An 18008-nucleotide genomic window follows, 5' to 3' on the forward strand; every position below is an offset into this window, starting at 1 on the left:
GCCTAGTTTTTAAAGATCAGCGTTTTTCACCAACAATGGCTCCTAAAAGTAACTTTGCAGATAGGTATAACTGGGTCTGTCTGGGATGCAGTTAATTTTCCTTACAGCATCCCAGCCATACAGCTCTGTGCTTTGGGTTAGTGGATAAACTGTGCTGATAACACACCAATGTTTTGGCTAATGCTGAGCAGTATTCACACAGCACCAGAGGTTTCCTTTCTCTTTGCCTCTTTCCCCTTTGTTTCCACCCAAACCTGCGGGGCTTAGGCTGAGAGGGGACGTGGCCAGGACAGATGCTCCCAGCTGACAAAAGGGGTATTCCATATTCCCAGCTCAGGGAATAAAAGCTCAGGGAAAAGAGAAAGGAAGGCTAATTAGGGTTAAGGGATTTGTCTTCCTGTTGTAAACACCTGCCTGCTGCTAGGAAATAAATTTCTTATTTTGTTTTGCTTGTACACACAGTTTTGCTTCTCGTATTAAAACGTCTTCATCTTGACCCAAGTTTTCCTGCCTTTGTCCCAGTTCTCTCCACCATCCTGCTGGGAGGGAAGAGTGTAAGAGCAATGGCTCATCCAGTGGCAGAGGCCAACTCATCACAACAGCCCAAGTTTGAACTCAGTTACTTCAGTAGTTCAGACAACACTAATTTATTCACACATGGTGTTCAGCTTTCAGATACTCAAGTTTATTACAGACTTAACACAATAAAACATAGTATAAAAAAAGTAGATTGCAAAGTCTTCACATCATGGAATGCCAAGTTACAAAAATTGAAGTCATATCCTTGAAAATACATGAAAGCTTGTGGGAAAATATGGTGAGATAGAGGGGAAACTTGTGGGAGACAGGAAAGAAGGGGAGAAAAATATTAAGTCAGTTAAGAAAAAAAGATATACGTGATCCAAGCTTTTTAAATAGAAAATTTAATATCATTCTTTGAGTCAAACAAGCCTGTCTAGAAACATATTCAGAATGAAATTAGGTCCAGATTTTGAACCTCTGAATAACAAGATCCCTTGTGCCCCTGTCAGCTTACATTAGCTTGTCCTACAAGTCATCCCAAAATACTCTTTGACTTCTAGAGAGTTTATCATGCTTTAGTGGATAGATTGTTTGCTACACAGTTACAAGAACATCTTAAGTTACAAAAATAGTTATCACTCATTAGTATTTCTATACATATCTCAAGCTATTATATGCACACTCTGTACAGTGGATGTTAACAGCAGTTAAATTTGCTTCCTTAAAACAAACAAAAGAACTAAATCACAGTCAGTCAGACCCAAAATACTCAGGCACCATAATACACTTCCATGTGTGGTACTAAACATCCCTGCCCGTGCAAAGCAATAGCAGTTTCAGTACCCAGGAAACACATGCATCCAAACTGTAGGACCCTTGTGATGGTTGGAAGAGGAGAATGTGAGGATCAGGATGCTACTCCCACTGAACAGTCTCCCACTGGACTGCAGGGCTCTCCACACAAAGGGTGCAGATCCCATGCAGACTGTTCTTCCTGGCCCACAGGCCTGCCTACCCATGGGAAAGCAGATTCACATGGCAAAAGCTGCAGGTAGTAGAACTACCCTAAACTATCCTCTGGTAATGATCAGAATTCCCAAATAAACATAAAATAGGAAGGGGACTTCTGAAGTGGAACAAACACTGGAAGTTTGCCACAGCCAAATAATTGTTCTCAACATCTTTTGGCTGGGATCTCTTCCTTCTTCCCTGGGGCGAAAGAAAAAAAAATGAGACTTTTTGGAATGACCAGGGCCATCACTAACAAACATTTTGCTGGTTGCAAGTAGTCCATTGCTTAAGTATATTGGTTGCACTTGCAATATTTATCCTTCCCTTTCAGTAGTTTAAAGCCTGGAAGCATTACTAAGGTTGTGGCATTTTGTTAGTCAGGCAAGTAAAAAATTAGTTCTTAGAGGTACCATTGCTAGTCTTGCTCATCTCTTAACAAGTGCAGTTCAGCTGATGTGAAGCTTCCTGCAGCTGCCCAACTCTGCAACAAGTCACCCATTTCAGAAGGTGCTGTCTGGGGACAGATATCTTGCTATAGATAAGAAAGGGTGAGAACAAAACCACAAACCACCACCGCTCAAAAAATGGAGGAAAAATAAAAGAAGTCTTAAATGCTGAATAAGATATAACACTACTTCTCTTTTAATGTGTTCTGAATATAGAAATTTCTCTCATGCCACTCCACGCACCATCCTTTCTATCATGAGGGCACAACACTTCAGTCAGGTCAAAGACCCTCATGGTTCCATCCAAGCACTTAAAGGTGTTTAAATGGTTCCCTTTATATACCACATGCTAAAAAGCCCAGGCATGTTTGCAATGCACTACTATGAAAAAATATATTCACTTGTAGAACTTCAAGGATAATTTGAAGCAAAGTCAATTAAAACATGTACTCAAATCTGCCAATATCAGGCTGCAAAATATAAACACTACAAGGTTGATATCAAGGTCATGCACACATCAGAAGTGCATTAAGAACTTCCAAGTTATACCACAGAGGAAACAGATACTTATGGTTTGTCTTCACATAAGATTAGAAATTAAGCAACCTTCCCCATGACATTGAGATGAGTAAAGAAATTATGAATGAACTTCTACTGGCTTTTTCCCACACCAGGAATTCAAGAATGTCAGTATTTCATCTTTTAGTAAGAGTGCTTCCCTTTGAATTTCTGCAAATAGATATTTGATGGTTAGATCTTTGATGGTTTGGATCTTGGATGGTTATTTATTCATTCTTTTATTTTTAGAGCAGTGTATTTGAAAGGTGCAATAACTTTATTCTCCAATGGCCAACATTCTTATGCAGCTAAGTGTTCCATACTTACTTGAGTTAAAATTTTGAAATTTTACAGTTATTTTAAACAGAATACATTAAACTGACTTTCAATAGTGCCATTACAGTGCAATATCTGGGCTATATTTCTTACTGTTTTAAAAAATAACTAACAGAGCTTCCATTTTAAAGTGCAACAGGTTTTGGTAAAGGAATTGCTACAAAGTATTCAAGTGAAAAGAATTCTACTAGAAAGAAACACACTGCAATATTGGTAAAAGGTATTTGATAGTGTTTGAAGACTAGAGGAAGTTACAAGTGAAATATGAATCACTTCAGAAGACACACATAAGATAAACCAGGAAAAAATTTGTAATTTTTCAAGCCAACTTTCTGGTGAGAATTGTATTTATTGATTTACAACTGAACTGAAAGGCTTGCCTTCTTTATTTTAAGATTAAGATAAAACAAATATGAAAAATGAAAGGTCTGGTACTTGGATGTTTCCAAGCTCGGTCACATAAAGCAAGTACAAGCTAAATATTCACATAGCTGCTTACCTGCTTATCTGATGACGTTACATTAAAATCAGTAGATAAATTGAAATACTTGCTTTACTTGGTTAATAATATGCTGACAGTTATGCAAGGGAATGCTACCATTTGGAATCTTAAACCTTCTATTCTCTTGCTACTGGCTTAATTTGAGAATTCAGTGGATCTTTAACCCACAGTTTGTTTCTAGAGAGGAGAACTCTTCATAATTCAGTAAATCTATCACAAATTAATGTTTAGATATCCTAGATGAAAAAAACTGAGTTTTATCTTCTCCCTTCTGACACCTACATGGAAAGAATAACTCCACTCAACTTTTTAATTTAAATCAGCAAATTCTAAGCACTTCATGCAAAGTTAGGAACAACAGATTTATCTATTGATTTTGCTCAGCATGTCCACCAAAATCAAAAGCCAGTTTGAGCATCAACATTGCATAAAGTGTAACTTCCCCCTGCCATGCTTGTTCAAAAGCAGCATTCACTACTGTCACAAATTAAGTTAATCACTGTGCCATTCCAGTTATTTTAGATTACTTTTCATCCTTGGAAGTAAAACTTGTTTTAAATTAATGTAACTATCTGCCTACAGCTGTTTTCTTCTTTTTCTATTTCAAAAAACCACAAACAACAACCCCCAAACAAAAACAACACTCTAGTGTGTAAATATTTAAGCCTAGAAGAAAAGAGCCTGTGTCACTTGCAGGCAGACTTCAGTTCTGATATGATTTAAACGAGAATTCTCTCTCTACTCTCCATTATTAGCATATCTTTCTACAACAGGTATCAGGAGTTCACCTCTCTGCTTCTAGCTAGCTCCCCACTCTCCTGGTCTTTAGTTATCACCTGTATCTTTTCAGGCTATCAGACAAGCTTACAAATGCATTTTAGCAGCTACAGGACTGAACCTCATTTTCACTCCAGAGAGGTGAGTTAGTTGTGAAGTAGTTTCCCTCATGACTGTGAGCTGTAATAAAGAATGTTTACTTTTAAGGGCCAAAAAATCAAGAATAATCTTCTGAATATAACTACAATAAGTCATCTCAATTGACTACTCCAGTTATAGAAGTTCTCTAAAGGCGAAAGATGAAGTCTTCATCTTATCAACAACCACATGAAACCGACAGTTGAGGTTCCAAAAGTTTTCATAGACTCTCAAAGTGCTCATAGCAACTCCAATAGGGTAGGGTGGGGGGGATTATTATGGTTACTTAATGTCTTTCAAATCAGTCTTTCATCACCCACATTTTTCCCCATCCACCCCCTTAGGTCCATCTACGAGAGACCAGCAAAGAAAAGACTAATGTAGACATGTATCTTCGCTGAAGTACTGGAGCATCAGAGATTGTTAGTGGCAAGTTACTCAGAAGCCTTTTTCTATTGAGTTTATTGCCATGTCATTTTGTGTAGCTTATTTCCAGGAGATAGGAAGCATAAAACCAGTAACAGCTATTTTAAAAAATACATTATTCATTACAATGCAAAAGTCTCAATAGTACCTTCTTACAGCTGCATCTCACCCAATTCAGAAATAAAACCCTGATCTAGCTAATTAAAAAGCTTACTCTCAGAACAGTCAGCCTTCAGGAGCCAAACAACTTTGGACTCGAAGTTTATAATCACCACGATTGACAATTACCCCAGAAATTCGCATGTGCAAACTGTGCTACAGAAACTGTTTCATGCTGTCAGTCAGTAATCTCACAATTGCATAAGCATTTACTCCTACAGAAAGAATTGCTTTATCTTCCCTTACATAACTTTGCTGTGACCACTGAGTGCTCTGGAGGTACAGATAACTACTGCATTTGCTTACTGAGCCTGCGCAGGCAATAAACACAACCCAGCATACTAACACTTAAACGTTGCTTAGCTACATAGTATATTAAAACAGTAAAAAATCACAAAAATTTACACCAAGCTCTCCAAACCCATGCTCAAAGTTTCCCACCTAGTTCCAACCGCACAATCTTGATTTTAATACCTGTTCTAAAAAGCTTACTCAAAAACAGACTGGTAAAGTCTTGCTCATTTTCTAGAGTATTTTTGTGTTTTTCCTTTGTCAGTAATTGCTGTGGGGGTTGTTTCTTGTTTAGTTTTAAACCCAGCATTAAATCCAACAATATATATTCTCCTTATAGCAACCCAGAGGTAGCAAGAGGGAATATGAGTGAAAATAAGCCAGATTCTAGAAACTGCACATTCAGCTATAGTGTCATCCTAAAGAGCTTTCCTGGCTTTCATAGACTGCATGTCACCCCTAGTCATGTTTAGCAAATAAAGTGTAGAATCTCAAAATAAAGGACTATTGCCACTGGGTTACTAATAAGGAGTTTCATATCCAGACACCTCAAAGTAATCTTGTTATTTAAGTAGTAAGACTGCATTTTCAATTGTCAAATGTCAAGAACTGAAGTATAAACTTAAAATTTATGAGTATTATTTTTTTAAAATGCTCATTAGTGACACACTTCACCTAAACACAGACATACACAGTTATTCTAAGTTGATGTACCACACTGCAAGGAAAAGTCTCAGTTCTGTTCAAGAATCTGATATTCACCCTCTCCCCCCCACCACACAACTTGACAGAAGTGCTTACAGTAACAGAAAGCAAACAGAAGGGGAAACACAACATTTAACAAGTGCACCTATTTACAATTTGCACCTTTCCCTCCTTGCATCTAAAGTGTACAGATCTCCACGTTTGCTATGCTGTACATCGCATGTACTCTCCCCTCCACGTGACACCAGCTCTATGCAAAGGATCTCTGCAAGCACCAACAGCAGTCATTCCACACCAGCCATCAGGTGCTTTTACTGTGGAGGCTGAAGGACATTTAAATACTCTGACTGGCCCAGCTGGTAGGTCGTGTTTCCTCCACAGTCCACATACTGGTATCTCTCCTGGGATATTTGCTCAGGGTGGCCTAAGTACGAGGTTGTCACTGTCACTCTTAAAAAGACAGAAGAGAAGAGATTTTGAGTTTCCTATTCTAGAAATCACTGTGCTTATATTACTAGGGTTATTAAGGAAAAAGTTTTAGAACAAAGTATGTTTTAAGTAAATTTAAGAACATTACTGATTTACCACTTTAGATTTTCTCCATGAGAGACATCTGGTTCCTTTTCTTAAAGATGCTAAAGCTGAGTTTTACTTGTAATATCTACCACTACAAATAATATTTTTCGTTTGTCACGAGAAAGCAAATGATTAAACAAGCTACAAGCCATGCTATATCTTGTCTAAAGACACGCCCCTGTCTCTTACCAAGGAAAGACCCCACCATGCTGAAATTTATGCAATGTCACAAAAGCAGACTCTGACAGAGTACTAAAGCCAGGAACTCCTTCAAGATCAAAGATCTCAGCAAGTTTTGAACAGTGGCTGATATACAAAGTAACTTTAAAGGTTTTGAGACATCAGTAGCCCCACAGATACAGCCCAGCTGCAGAGCAGAGGCAGTAACAAGGATTCTCAATCCAGTCTGCACCACCAGAACCTGTCAAAACACATAGTTCACTTTCTGTAACTATAAAGCTACTACACTAGATAGCAAGTTGACTTCATTTTATCTATGTTGCAAAGACACCAGGATGATTTGAGTATTTGAGTATGTAATACTATTTGAGTATTATTTTAATAATAATAATTATTAAATAATCATTCTTCTGAAGTTGTTTCTCACACATAGGAAGAATACCATACTTACTGCATCATCACTACTATGTTATGTACTTTGATAGATGGTAAAGTACAGAAGTCACTGCAAAAAAGGGAGAACAACTGTTAGATTCACATCAAACTTTTCCAGGGTAGTTATCTAAAAAGCAAGACTTCTGACTTCAGCTGGAAATTCTGCTGTCTGTATAGAGGTGCTGGTGTAATGGTAACAGAATCATTTACCAGTGACTGTATGCTCCCCTTTTTTGCATTCATAGTCTTACTTTCACATGTGTTTGCTGTACTGTCTTCATATGTGTTTCCTTTCGTGTAATGTTTGCCAACAGAAGTGTCCTCAGATAGTGTTCATTCCATCTTCCAGAAGCTAACCAAGGTTAACCTGAGTCACTACATTTAAAGCCTGTCAGTATCACTTTGTCACCTTTTTTTTGCACTCACCCACTTCTGTATTATGCAAAGTAACCTTTAACCAACATACAGAGATTCCAAAGTCAAGGTTATTGTTCTTTTGCAAGATAACCTTTTCAGACTTCCATTTTCTGACACAGGCCTACATACCAGTCATAAAGAGCACCATGTAAGTGCATACTTTTAACCCCTGCTTCTTAAATCATTGCTGTTGGTCACAATTTTATCAGCTCTAGAATGAAAAGCATGTGATCATTGCAGTAAGATTACTTGGCAACCACCTACAATATCTGCATGCCTTTGTCATTCCTTCCCCTTGCACCAACAAAAATAAGATATAAGGAGTCAGTAAACTCAGCTCATTCAAACTGTAAGAAAATACAGCATTATCATGAGTTTTACAAAGGCTATGAAGCTTATTTATTCCTCATGCATCCAAAGAGTGAGCAGATTCACAAGATTCAGTGTTCACATAAAGCTAACTTACATACTCTTAAAAGGCAACAGAGGTTCAACATTTTCTGTTGATTTGAAATTTGTGCCTCTCTTGGCATTTCACACCTATTTCATTTTATTGCAACACTTCAAACCATAAGGTTTTCTTCCACCCCAAAGGGACTGGCATCCACCAGAACTGCACAGACCTGAAGTCTCAATAGTTAAAATTAACTCTTTCTGTTAATCTGGATTTCAGTGTAAGGGAACTAAAATTGGGGGTTGTGAACAAGATATAATGAGGTAATAGTCTGTTGGACAAATGAACTTTCAGAAGCTGTGAATAAAACCACTGAAAGGGCAGGCTGTAAACATTGCTTACCATTGTATAACGTGTGAAGAAAAGTCTAATTTGCATACCACTAAATACACATTTCCTTCTACTGTAGAGAAAGTTGTGGGAAAGTTACTAGAGAATTTGTCAGGGGAACACACCTGCACTTTCACCCCCATAGCAGCAGGCCTAACTAGTGCTGAGGCCTGAAATACTGTAACAGAGATACCATTTAAAGGGTTTACAGCCAGCTACAGCAAACTACTATATGAATGAAGCAATTGTGGATTACCTGTCTTGCAGTACTTAAAGAAAATGCCCCAACAACTTTTCAAACAGATTCCTGCTAACTTTGAAAAAAGTTCTTTTTAACACCACTGCAACTTTTAATAAGATCCATGTGATATTTACAAGTGAGTATACTTACTACATGTAGCTCATTTCATCTTGTATGACTGTGGGCACCATATAATCAATCTAAAAAACACAATGAAAAAGAGATGAAGACACAAATAAGTAGATTTATACATGAAGATTAACACCTGTTTGATTTTGAGAGTCTAAGCTACTTACCTGTTTCATATCCAGTGGACCAATGTTGGTGATGTTGTTTAACCGTGCTTTGCCAATAACTGTTTTTGAAAACTGGACTTGGGCTGTGATATTTGCTACTTCAACAGAGTAATAGTTGTTATTTGTTATATTGAGTGTGTTCTGAAAAAACAAACACAAAACAGTAACAGCTATCCATTCTGTGTATCTTGATGAGCAACAGTAATATCAGAAATTCTGCACATAAATTTTCTTGCCTGCAAGGATTGCAGAGAGGAGCGGGGACACAGACCATCACTTGACTCCTTTCTGAGTTTGTTTAGTGAATATATTGAGTAACACAAACTTCTGCACAACTTTCTTGGTAACAACTGTCCACTTCAAACACTGCATTTCTTCCTATCAACAATTACTCCTTCCAGGAAATTCAGCTATCAAAGGACCTCTTTCTCCCACAGCAGCTTTGCTTTACTTAAAATCAAGAACTCTACCAAAAGTCTTTAGGCAATCCTGTATCAATGTCATTACAAAGAAATCAAGAACTATGTGGGAAAAGCTCCTTTAAGTTTTCATGTGGATAAGAAAGTATTTTTCCTCAACACCAATTTTGACAGAGGCATAATACCAGGGCAGTAGCAAATAGCATTCCTACATACACACACTACATTTCAGACATATTCCAAAAGTAACACCGAGAACTCCAAAGTTACTATTCCCTTGAAAAGAGAAGACCAAGTGCCAGTTTGCACTACACCTCTATCAGCTATAGCTACAGCAACCAGCCATAACAGGCTCAGTTACATTTTTCAAACTGGTCACTTATTCTAGTTCTTAAGGCACCAGCTAAGCTTTTCAGCCACACCAGAGTTTCTATGTACATTAAACTCTTAAAGCAGAATCTCCTGTTGCATTTATGCATTACAAACACCCAAACAGTATAAAGTATTATTTATATGAAATAATATAATGATTGTTATTCATAATAAAATCTTACTTACTGTAATATTTAGATAGATTATCCGCCTCTCCTGTTCGTAAGTGACATATACGGACTTCACACCAATGTACTGAACGTCAATCGAGCGAGGAAACAAGAAAAACACAGCCAGCCCAGAAAGCAGTAAACACACAGTTACAGAAGCAGTCACATAGAGCTTTCTGGAGGAAAAAAATGCACATATCAGAGTCAAAGCACATTAAAAATGGTGACATGCTATTTTCTTTTAAGTGATAATGAGCAGGACTAGTCACACAACTAATTCAGTCTATTTCCAGCTTCCATTAGCTTCTAAAAAGGGAAAAACCCCTATGCTGCACTTCCCATCTACCTCTGAAACAGCTGTTACTCTTGCACATACATCAAAAATCACATTTCAAACCATGTGGTTATCCCAACATTTGTAACTTTCAAAGGAGAATGAAAAGGTAAATATTGATGTGCTTTGAAACAAATCCACTTCCTCTTAATATTTATTTATAGCACAGCTTCCATCATTGTGGAAGCCTCACAAAAACCACACCCAGAACACAAAATAGAGCTCTTATGACAGAGAATCCTGACTTCCAGAGAAAGTGTTCGGACTTAGCTAAGGAGCAGGAAGTTCACAGTCAAGCTAATACAAAAGGATATGTTTGTGTGGGCGTTGCTTTGTGTGTGTGTCTGTGTGTGCGTGCATAGGAGGGTGGAGTGGTAGTAGTGGTGTGAGAGATAATAAAAACTTTCCACAAATAAAAAGATCTGCTTCAGCTCCAATTTTGTCCAGATTTGAACACTAGAATAATGTTTCTTATTTGTACTACCATTACATCAGATATATTATCCAGAATAGTATTATGTGAAGCTAATATATTTCTTCTTCCTGGCACTCATTTCTGTGTACTACAAAAGTATCAAAACATTAAAAAAAAAGAAGTAAAACCCAAAACATGTCAGAACAAGAAGCCCTGAGCATTCTAGTGAACCCTCTAAGTAGATCCTAGAAAAAATATTTAATATGCTGTATCATAAGTTGTTGATTTTTCTAGCTGCAAAAATCAGAATGTTACAAATTAATTTTAGGTGACTTATTTTGTAGTAGTGGCTCCAAGACACTCCTGATTAACTCAAACTCTAACAGTGAAGATGTGTCTGCTTATATCAATTAGGATGCTACAGAGATTGGGCCATAACCACATCATTACCGTAAACATGTGCATGGATAGGTCATACAGGATCCCTTAGCTGTGTACCTAGCTAAGATGTACTGTGATGGATGTATGAACACCTGTTAATAAACAACTCTCCAAGAGTTAGAGGTTAAGGCTGCTCTTCCTGTAACGAATGTAAGAAAGCATTCCAGTGATTTTTGTTTGCTTTTTCTTATTGCTAGCTCTTTTGAACTGTTGAATTTTAACTAGGAGAGAATAATTAACTGTAGATTCAGGTATCACAAACAGCTATTGACTTACGTTCTTCTTGGCCTCAGTCTCTGATCACTGTATGGAATTAAGGCTACCAGCTGATTTTCCTGCCCTGGAAACAAAAACACCCTTTCAGAATTTAAACAAAGAATAAGCGTTGTCGCAACTCTTTTAAACAAAGAGTACAAGTTACAAATTAGTGGCATCAAAGAATAACACTAAAGATAAACATTTAAATTCCAGATAAGGAGCCAGGTCGAATGCTACTGTAGCTGATGTCACTTTCTGAAATAGAGCATGGCTTATGCAACATCCAGCTGAAAAAACACCAAGTCCAAAACAGCAATAAATTCTGCCTCTGTGCTGCACACATGACAGGAGGCAGCATTGCCTCTGGCACCACTTCCTGGACAAAAAGAGATGTAGAACAGCTCTGAGCTCTCTATGCCAGACCCTACTAACTCATGGGACAAAACATTCAGAAGCTTGGGCAGTAAGAACTGGTCCAGAAGGTATTCTGCATGTACTCTTCTGAAAAGCAGGGGTCAGGTTTGGTTAAAAAACCCCAACAAACAACAAGCCCAAACTGAAACAACCAAAGTTGTCAATACATGTGACCTGGGCAACACAAGCTATGCATTCACTGCATAATGGAAATCAGGAGTATATAAAACCATATTTATCATCGTGCTGCTGAGCTGCGGCCACCTGAAGTCAAAATAAGCATCTATTGGAATTTCTCCATGAAAGTTATGTCACTAGACAACATTTTTTTAACAGGGTATCTTAACAGCAGAAGAGCACATGCACAGATGAGTAGTTGAAAATACACCTGCTGCATCTGCCAGTAGAGCTTTTGCTATTTGTTGTGGAACTGTAAGAGAACAGAGGCCTCAGGGCCAAGTCAGATCTGCAATTTTTATGCCAAATGCAGAATTTGATCACTGAGTTAATCAAGCACTTGGCAATGATTCCATGCTGAATCACTAAGCCAAGCAAAACACGCTAACCAAGCATATAGTAGCATGCAAAACATCAACCTTCTAAAAAGCCTGTACCAATTTAAAACACATTTTCATCTCTACTTCAATGAAGCATCTTCAGCCTTTGAAAAAAATAACCCAGTCCTGATTTCATACATCATACTAAAAAACTAAAGCTGTCCAAGTAACAAAACATAATTTCATGGATTTATTATAGTTTAGCCATCATATCATGTATTAATTATAGTCTTACTAGTCATGCTGTCATTCTTAATTTTTCCCCTCTCCCCTCAAATGACCTCCAAATGTGGAAAAAGCTATTTCTGCATTTTGAGTAAAACATGCTATTAACAAGCACTTCAAATTAACAGCACAAACTTCTTTACCCTTTCTGGCTAAGGTAATTTTTACTTTCATAGCTTTTCCAGGTGTCAAGTTTGCTGAATTCAGAGGTACTCCAAGAACACATTGTAGTAGAAAGTTTAACAGCTAAAAACACAAATCTCCTATGGCACTTGCAACCACTGAAATACGAGATGCAAGTGTTTGGGAACTGTATCATAACCCAATCTCACTGAAACACTTCCAGAAGGGCAAAATGGCACAGACATCACTCAAGTTTCCTGAGCTGCTGGTCAAAATCAGTTCCAAGAGCTTTTACACCAAATAATCTATTTTGGATAAGAGGTCTGCCAAAAGCAAACTCAAGTATGAAACCATCTCATCAGTTCATCCCCAGTCAAAGGGAAAATCTCACAGCTGAAGCAAAAGGCTATGCCTTGGCCCACTGCATTTGTCACTCTCCTGCCTGGTTTCAGATATCCCACACTCTCCTTTCACAGGTCTCTTCATAAATATTTAGGTAGCTTATCATTTAGAACAGAAGCACAACAAAGCAGCATGTTTTACCAAGAGGAAAAGCAAAGGATGAGGGTAAAGCAAACAAAACAGGTAAGGAGACTAATGCTGTGTAGCCAACTCCTTCCTGAGGCAGCCAAAGAACCTATACATTTTTAATTCCAAGCTGGAGTTATCCACCTAGCAAGCAAGAGTGGGACAAAAGGAGGATAAAGGAAAACAAGGGGCATTGGCAGCAGTGAGGGCAAAAAAAATCACTATAAATCAGGGAAGAGGGGTTGCAGCCCAGGTCAACTTTTCCATCTCTGTATTTGCAGCCATTTTTGCAGTTATGTATGGATTCAAATAGTTTAAAATAGGTAGTCAAAAAAAGATGCAATAAAATGTCACGAAACTAGAGGTTTACTAATCTAACTTGCAAGAGCTAAGGTTATGTGTGGATTCAAAGCTGAGGAGGAAGAAACAGTTGCACAGTACTGACTAGAGGAGATCCAAGTTGTAACAGTCAAGGTGTAACAGCTGACCCAATTTGTTACACTCATCAAGTGTAACAAAATGCTCAGTGCTAAAAAAAGTCAAAAAGATGAGAAAACTTCATCTTGACTTGAAAAGCTATTTGTTATGAATTATTACAACTACCTATGGTTATGATGTAAATGTATAGGTTAAAAAAAAAAATAAAATAATAAACACAGAAACTTACCCCGTGGAATTCTTCCTGTTCCCTGGCAGGTTGGGCAGGTGACACTGTCTCTCCCTGTAAATTCCACATAGGGAAACTGCGACACATCTCCACATCTGCTGTCTTCATTGTGCACTTCCGAGTGAACTAAGCCATTCCTCACGTTATCAGACACTGAGCTTCCATCATAGCCATCTTCCTTGCACGTATGCATAGGCAGGTGAGAAAGTGACTTTCCCATGTCTGAAAAAAAGTCAGAAGAAAGTTTTCAGGAAGAATGGTTCAAACATGGCTTGCATTTATTCCTCTGCACCAGGTAACTGATAGTGTGTGGCCACAGTCTGACAAGACTCCAGTTCTCCTCTGTTCAGATCCCTTAAGACCTATAAAGCACTGAGGCTTTTGTCAAGAGGGAGTCAATCCCAAACTGTGAAGAACCTGAATTAACTGGGAGTTTTATTCAGATTCTCCAGTATGCAAAAGTTGAAAGGGGATCGATGAGAGACTTTAAAGTTAGACTAGTACAACTGCTGGCTAAAGTTGCAACAGCTTTTCAAAGGATTGTTGCTGTACAGGCTTTAACACAACACACTAATCATTGTATTAAAAAAAAAAAATCAAGGCTGGGCCATAGAAAGCAATTTTGAGTAAATTCTACACACTACAGACCCAATTTTAGTAAATTTTTTAGCCTGGACTTGTTTCGAGAACATAGGATTGGCTATTAGTTTCCAAGTTAGAAATATAAATCGCCTGGTACTTAAACTGATGATTCCCTTTAATTCAAAAGAGGATTAATTCCTATGGAAGTCAAGTAAAAAATGGGAGTTACTTATCAGCTGCCAATATATAGCATTTACAAAGATTTGTTCAAAAAAGAGTTTTACTCACAAAAGCATTTGTGTTAACTATGTGTATTTTTATTTTTTCTCATTACTGTAGCCTTTCAGCCATGACACTGAAAATACCTTGAAACACAGAACATTTGAAACTAAAGTCTGTAAAAAAGTGCAGTAAGCAGACACTTCTCCAGTTTGCAACATGTGGGAAACAACCTCCAAGATAAAAACAAATAAACCTCTACAGCAATGGCAGTCCAGCTTAACCACATAACCCATTTTAGTTACTTAACACAGAGCCAGCAGTCACTCAGTTCATCAGTGTTTTGAGGAACTGCATGATTTTAAAAGTATATGCAAAACTGCACTTTTTGTTTGTTTGTTATGTTTTGTTTTTTTCCAGTAAGAGGTATTTTTAGAGTGGCAGCTAAGAAAAAGGAAGCCCTAAGAGGAAGATTAAAGAGGAAAATAAGTCAGAATATTTTAAACCAACTACTCAAGCAAGAACAGATATAGGTCAAATATAGTGATGGCAATGCAATCACAACATTAATTTATTACATTGCCACAAAGGCTAGGTGAATGTGGGAAAAAGAAAGTAAGAACCAATGCCAACTAGTCCCGGTTACTGTCCCAGCAAATATGCAGGATTATTTTTTGAACTTATGTCATTAACCTCTTACAAGCAGGAAAGCTATTTACCCTTCTGCTGCTACAGCACTTTTTAAACATTATAAGTTTGGGAGCCATTCAATAATGGAAACTGTTGAACTGAAAATTAAAACTACTGAGCTATTAGAAAAAACAACCTGAAAAAGCTGCTTACACTGTTGACAATTATTTCATATGAGGTTTTTGTTTACTTTTCGCCTTGCAGCTGACCTACAGCCTTCGAGCTATGGAACCTGAGTTTTGCAGCTTAGGCAATAGCTGGCACAATTATAGATCTCAAAGCTCAGGGATCGTGCTGTTCTGCCATCACTTCATCCAACTGACTACATCCAACACCCACTGAGAACTGAGTGCATCTTCTAGTTTTAGCCTTTTCCAGAAGGGAAAGTTCACACACTCCCTGATCACACTGTGACATGAACCAAAGTGCAGCAGCCAAGGATGACTGAGAACTTCTTTCAGGAGCACATCTTTTATTTGAATTAAAGTACTAATGCAGCTACACCCTTCAATGCCAACTGTACCTGAGCTTCAATAACTGAATTCAATGGTGCCAGAGACCAGGGAGAAACGTCTCAGTTCACCAACAGGAAAACACAGAACCACCTTCAAGCAAAATTGGATTCACCAACATGCTTTTTCCTCTTGCCACGCCTGAACCTTATTCCAGCTGACCACAAATCAAGAACTTCAAGTAAAAAATGGGAGTTATTTAAACATAGTGTTGCCAATATATAGCATTTATAAAGACTTGCTTAAAAAAGAGTATTACTCACAAAAGCATTATTGTTAACTATGTGTATTTTCATTTTTCCTCATTACTGTAGCTTTTCAGCCATGACACTGAAAATACTTTGAAACAGAACATTTGAAACTAAAGTCTGTAAAAGAGTGCAGTAAGCACTTTTATACAGCACTTACAGGCTAAACAGTAGTAACTCTGACAATATAACATGTATGTCACAGCTTCTCTACTGTCACCAAAGTCAGCAGTCCTGCTTCATGAACAGCTCTGCTTTGGTCCAGTCTCTCTTGCAACTGATGTTACATTCCATTCCCCTTGGACTTATCTGGGGTTTCTGTGAATTCACAGTTTGTTAAAATGAGTTTGGTAAATTCAAAATGTTGTGACAAGTGGTTTTTGTTTACTACTGCACCCTTCAACTTGCTGTGCACTGCAGCACAAGGGTACATGGACAAACCCAACCAGCGTCACAAGACAGACTGAACCACATCCTGAGCCCCACGCAACACTAGGGGAGAAAACCCCTTTGTTTATAAACTCAGTGAAACTTCATAGAGTCAAACGAGATGTTTATACTCCTCCAGCAAGTTAGGCTGGTGTTCTTACCCTTCATATGTAAACATATAAACTTGAGATTACAAACCTACTTCTTTTTCAGCACAACAAAACATTCCGAATCGCAACAGCCGTCTGCCCCATCGGCTGTGCCTGAACCGCGAACATGACAAGCTCCTCCGAAGCAGAGGACACAGGGTAAGGAGTGACTTAGCAGCCACAGCCTTGCCCAGCTCGGGGGCCACGACCAGCGCTGCCTTTCGCGGCCCCTTTACAGACCCACGTCTCGGACACTGCCTGGGCGGCAGGGCGGGCGCTGCCAAAACAAAGGAGTCAAAAATCCTGCGGTTTAGGGATTTTCTCGTCCATCAGCGCCAGCTGCCCTCGCAAACATGGCGAAGTTTCCAGCCGGCAGGCTTGGACCAAGGCCCGGCGAGCTCGGCTGCTGCTGGGCTGCCCGGCCGGCCCCGGTGCCCGCTCGGCCCGGGGTGGTCTTGGCGCGGGAGGGACCCCGGGGCAGAGCCGGGCAGGGAAGGGCCAGGCCGGGCCAGAACAGGCCGGGCCAGAACAGGCCAGCCCAGCCCCCCCGTCCCGCCGCGGGCCGGCCCAGGCCCCGCCGAGGCCCAGGGGCGGCGCGGCGACCCCCGCCCGGCCGCAGCTCGCCCAGCGCCCCGCAGCCCCCGCCCGCTGCGGGAGCGCCCCTCCGTCCCCACCTGCGGCGCGGGCTCCGCGGGCCGGGCCGGGCACGGCACAGGGGCAGAACCGCAGCCTCCCGGAGCGACGCAGCTGCCGGCGCTGGACCCGGATCGGGCGTGTGCGCAGCCGCGGGGCGGGGCCGCGCCCAGCCCGCCCGGCCGCGGGCGGAGCCGGCTGCGCGCTGCTCTCCGGGGCCCCGCGCTGCTTTCCTGGGCCCGCGCTGCTTTCCTGGGCCCGCGCTGCTCTCCGGGCCCCGCGCTGCTCTCCTGGCCCCGCGCTGCTCTCCTGGCCCCGCGCTGCTTTCCTGGCCCCGCGCTGCTTTCCTGGCCCCGCGCTGCTCTCCGGGCCCCGCGCTGCTCTCCGGGCCCCGCGCTGCTCTCCGGGGCCCGCGCTGCTTTCCTGGCCCCGCGCCGGGCCAGAGCCGGGGCGGGCCGAGGCTGGGGAGCGGCGGTGAACCGCTGTCCCGAGGGTGCGGGCCCATCCCGTGTCCGAGAGGGGAATCAAGGGTAGGGAAAGGGGAATAGGGAGTCGCGCAGCCCCGCTTTGTGGCAGTTGGGACTAAAGGCGACAGAGCTCCACCCGGAGTTTCTCTGTCCTATTAACAGAATCATCTAGGTTGGAAAAGATCTCTAAGATCGTCGAGTCCAACCTATGACCAAACCACCGTGGCGCCAAGGGCCACGTCCAGGCCTTCCTTAAACACCTTCAGGGACAGCGACTCCACCACCCCCCAGGGCCGTCCATTCCAATGTCCAATCGCCAGTCCTGTGAAGAAATGCTTCCTAATGTCCACCCTAAC

The 18008-nt window shown here is 40.4% G+C and overlaps 1 protein-coding gene across 2 annotated transcripts; it reads right to left on the reverse strand.

Moving 5' to 3' along the window:
• Window positions 1-663: 663 nt before the first annotated feature.
• On the reverse strand, window positions 664-17379 carry TMEM106B (transmembrane protein 106B). 2 transcript variants are annotated; one of them, XM_063411464.1, is made up of 8 exons: window positions 17227-17379; window positions 13724-13945; window positions 11228-11291; window positions 9778-9937; window positions 8801-8941; window positions 8655-8704; window positions 7079-7132; window positions 664-6321 (listed from the first exon to the last, which is right to left on the reverse strand). In XM_063411464.1, exons 2-8 carry the CDS (start codon window positions 13941-13943, stop codon window positions 6183-6185), a joined length of 828 nt encoding a protein of 275 aa, XP_063267534.1. In that variant the 5' UTR covers window positions 13944-13945; window positions 17227-17379; the 3' UTR covers window positions 664-6182. The 2 variants fall into 2 exon arrangements, with proteins under 2 accessions (XP_063267534.1, XP_063267527.1); XM_063411457.1 differs by lacking the exon at window positions 17227-17379 and adding an exon at window positions 16602-16775.
• Between the last annotated feature and the right edge of the window lie 629 nt (window positions 17380-18008).

Source organism: Prinia subflava, chromosome 1 (genome assembly GCF_021018805.1).
Source record: "Prinia subflava isolate CZ2003 ecotype Zambia chromosome 1, Cam_Psub_1.2, whole genome shotgun sequence".
Classification (NCBI taxonomy): domain Eukaryota; kingdom Metazoa; phylum Chordata; class Aves; order Passeriformes; family Cisticolidae; genus Prinia; species Prinia subflava.

Coding starts and splice junctions, on each gene's coding strand:
- TMEM106B (XM_063411457.1), bottom strand. CDS start 16,629: ATGTTTTGTTGTGCTGAAAAAGAAGTAG. Junction 8,705..8,800: donor GTCCACTGGATATGAAACAG/GTAAGTAGCTTA, acceptor TGTGTTTTTTAG/ATTGATTATATGGTGCCCAC. Junction 7,133..8,654: donor GATGAAATGAGCTACATGTA/GTAAGTATACTC, acceptor CCTTTTTTGCAG/TGACTTCTGTACTTTACCAT.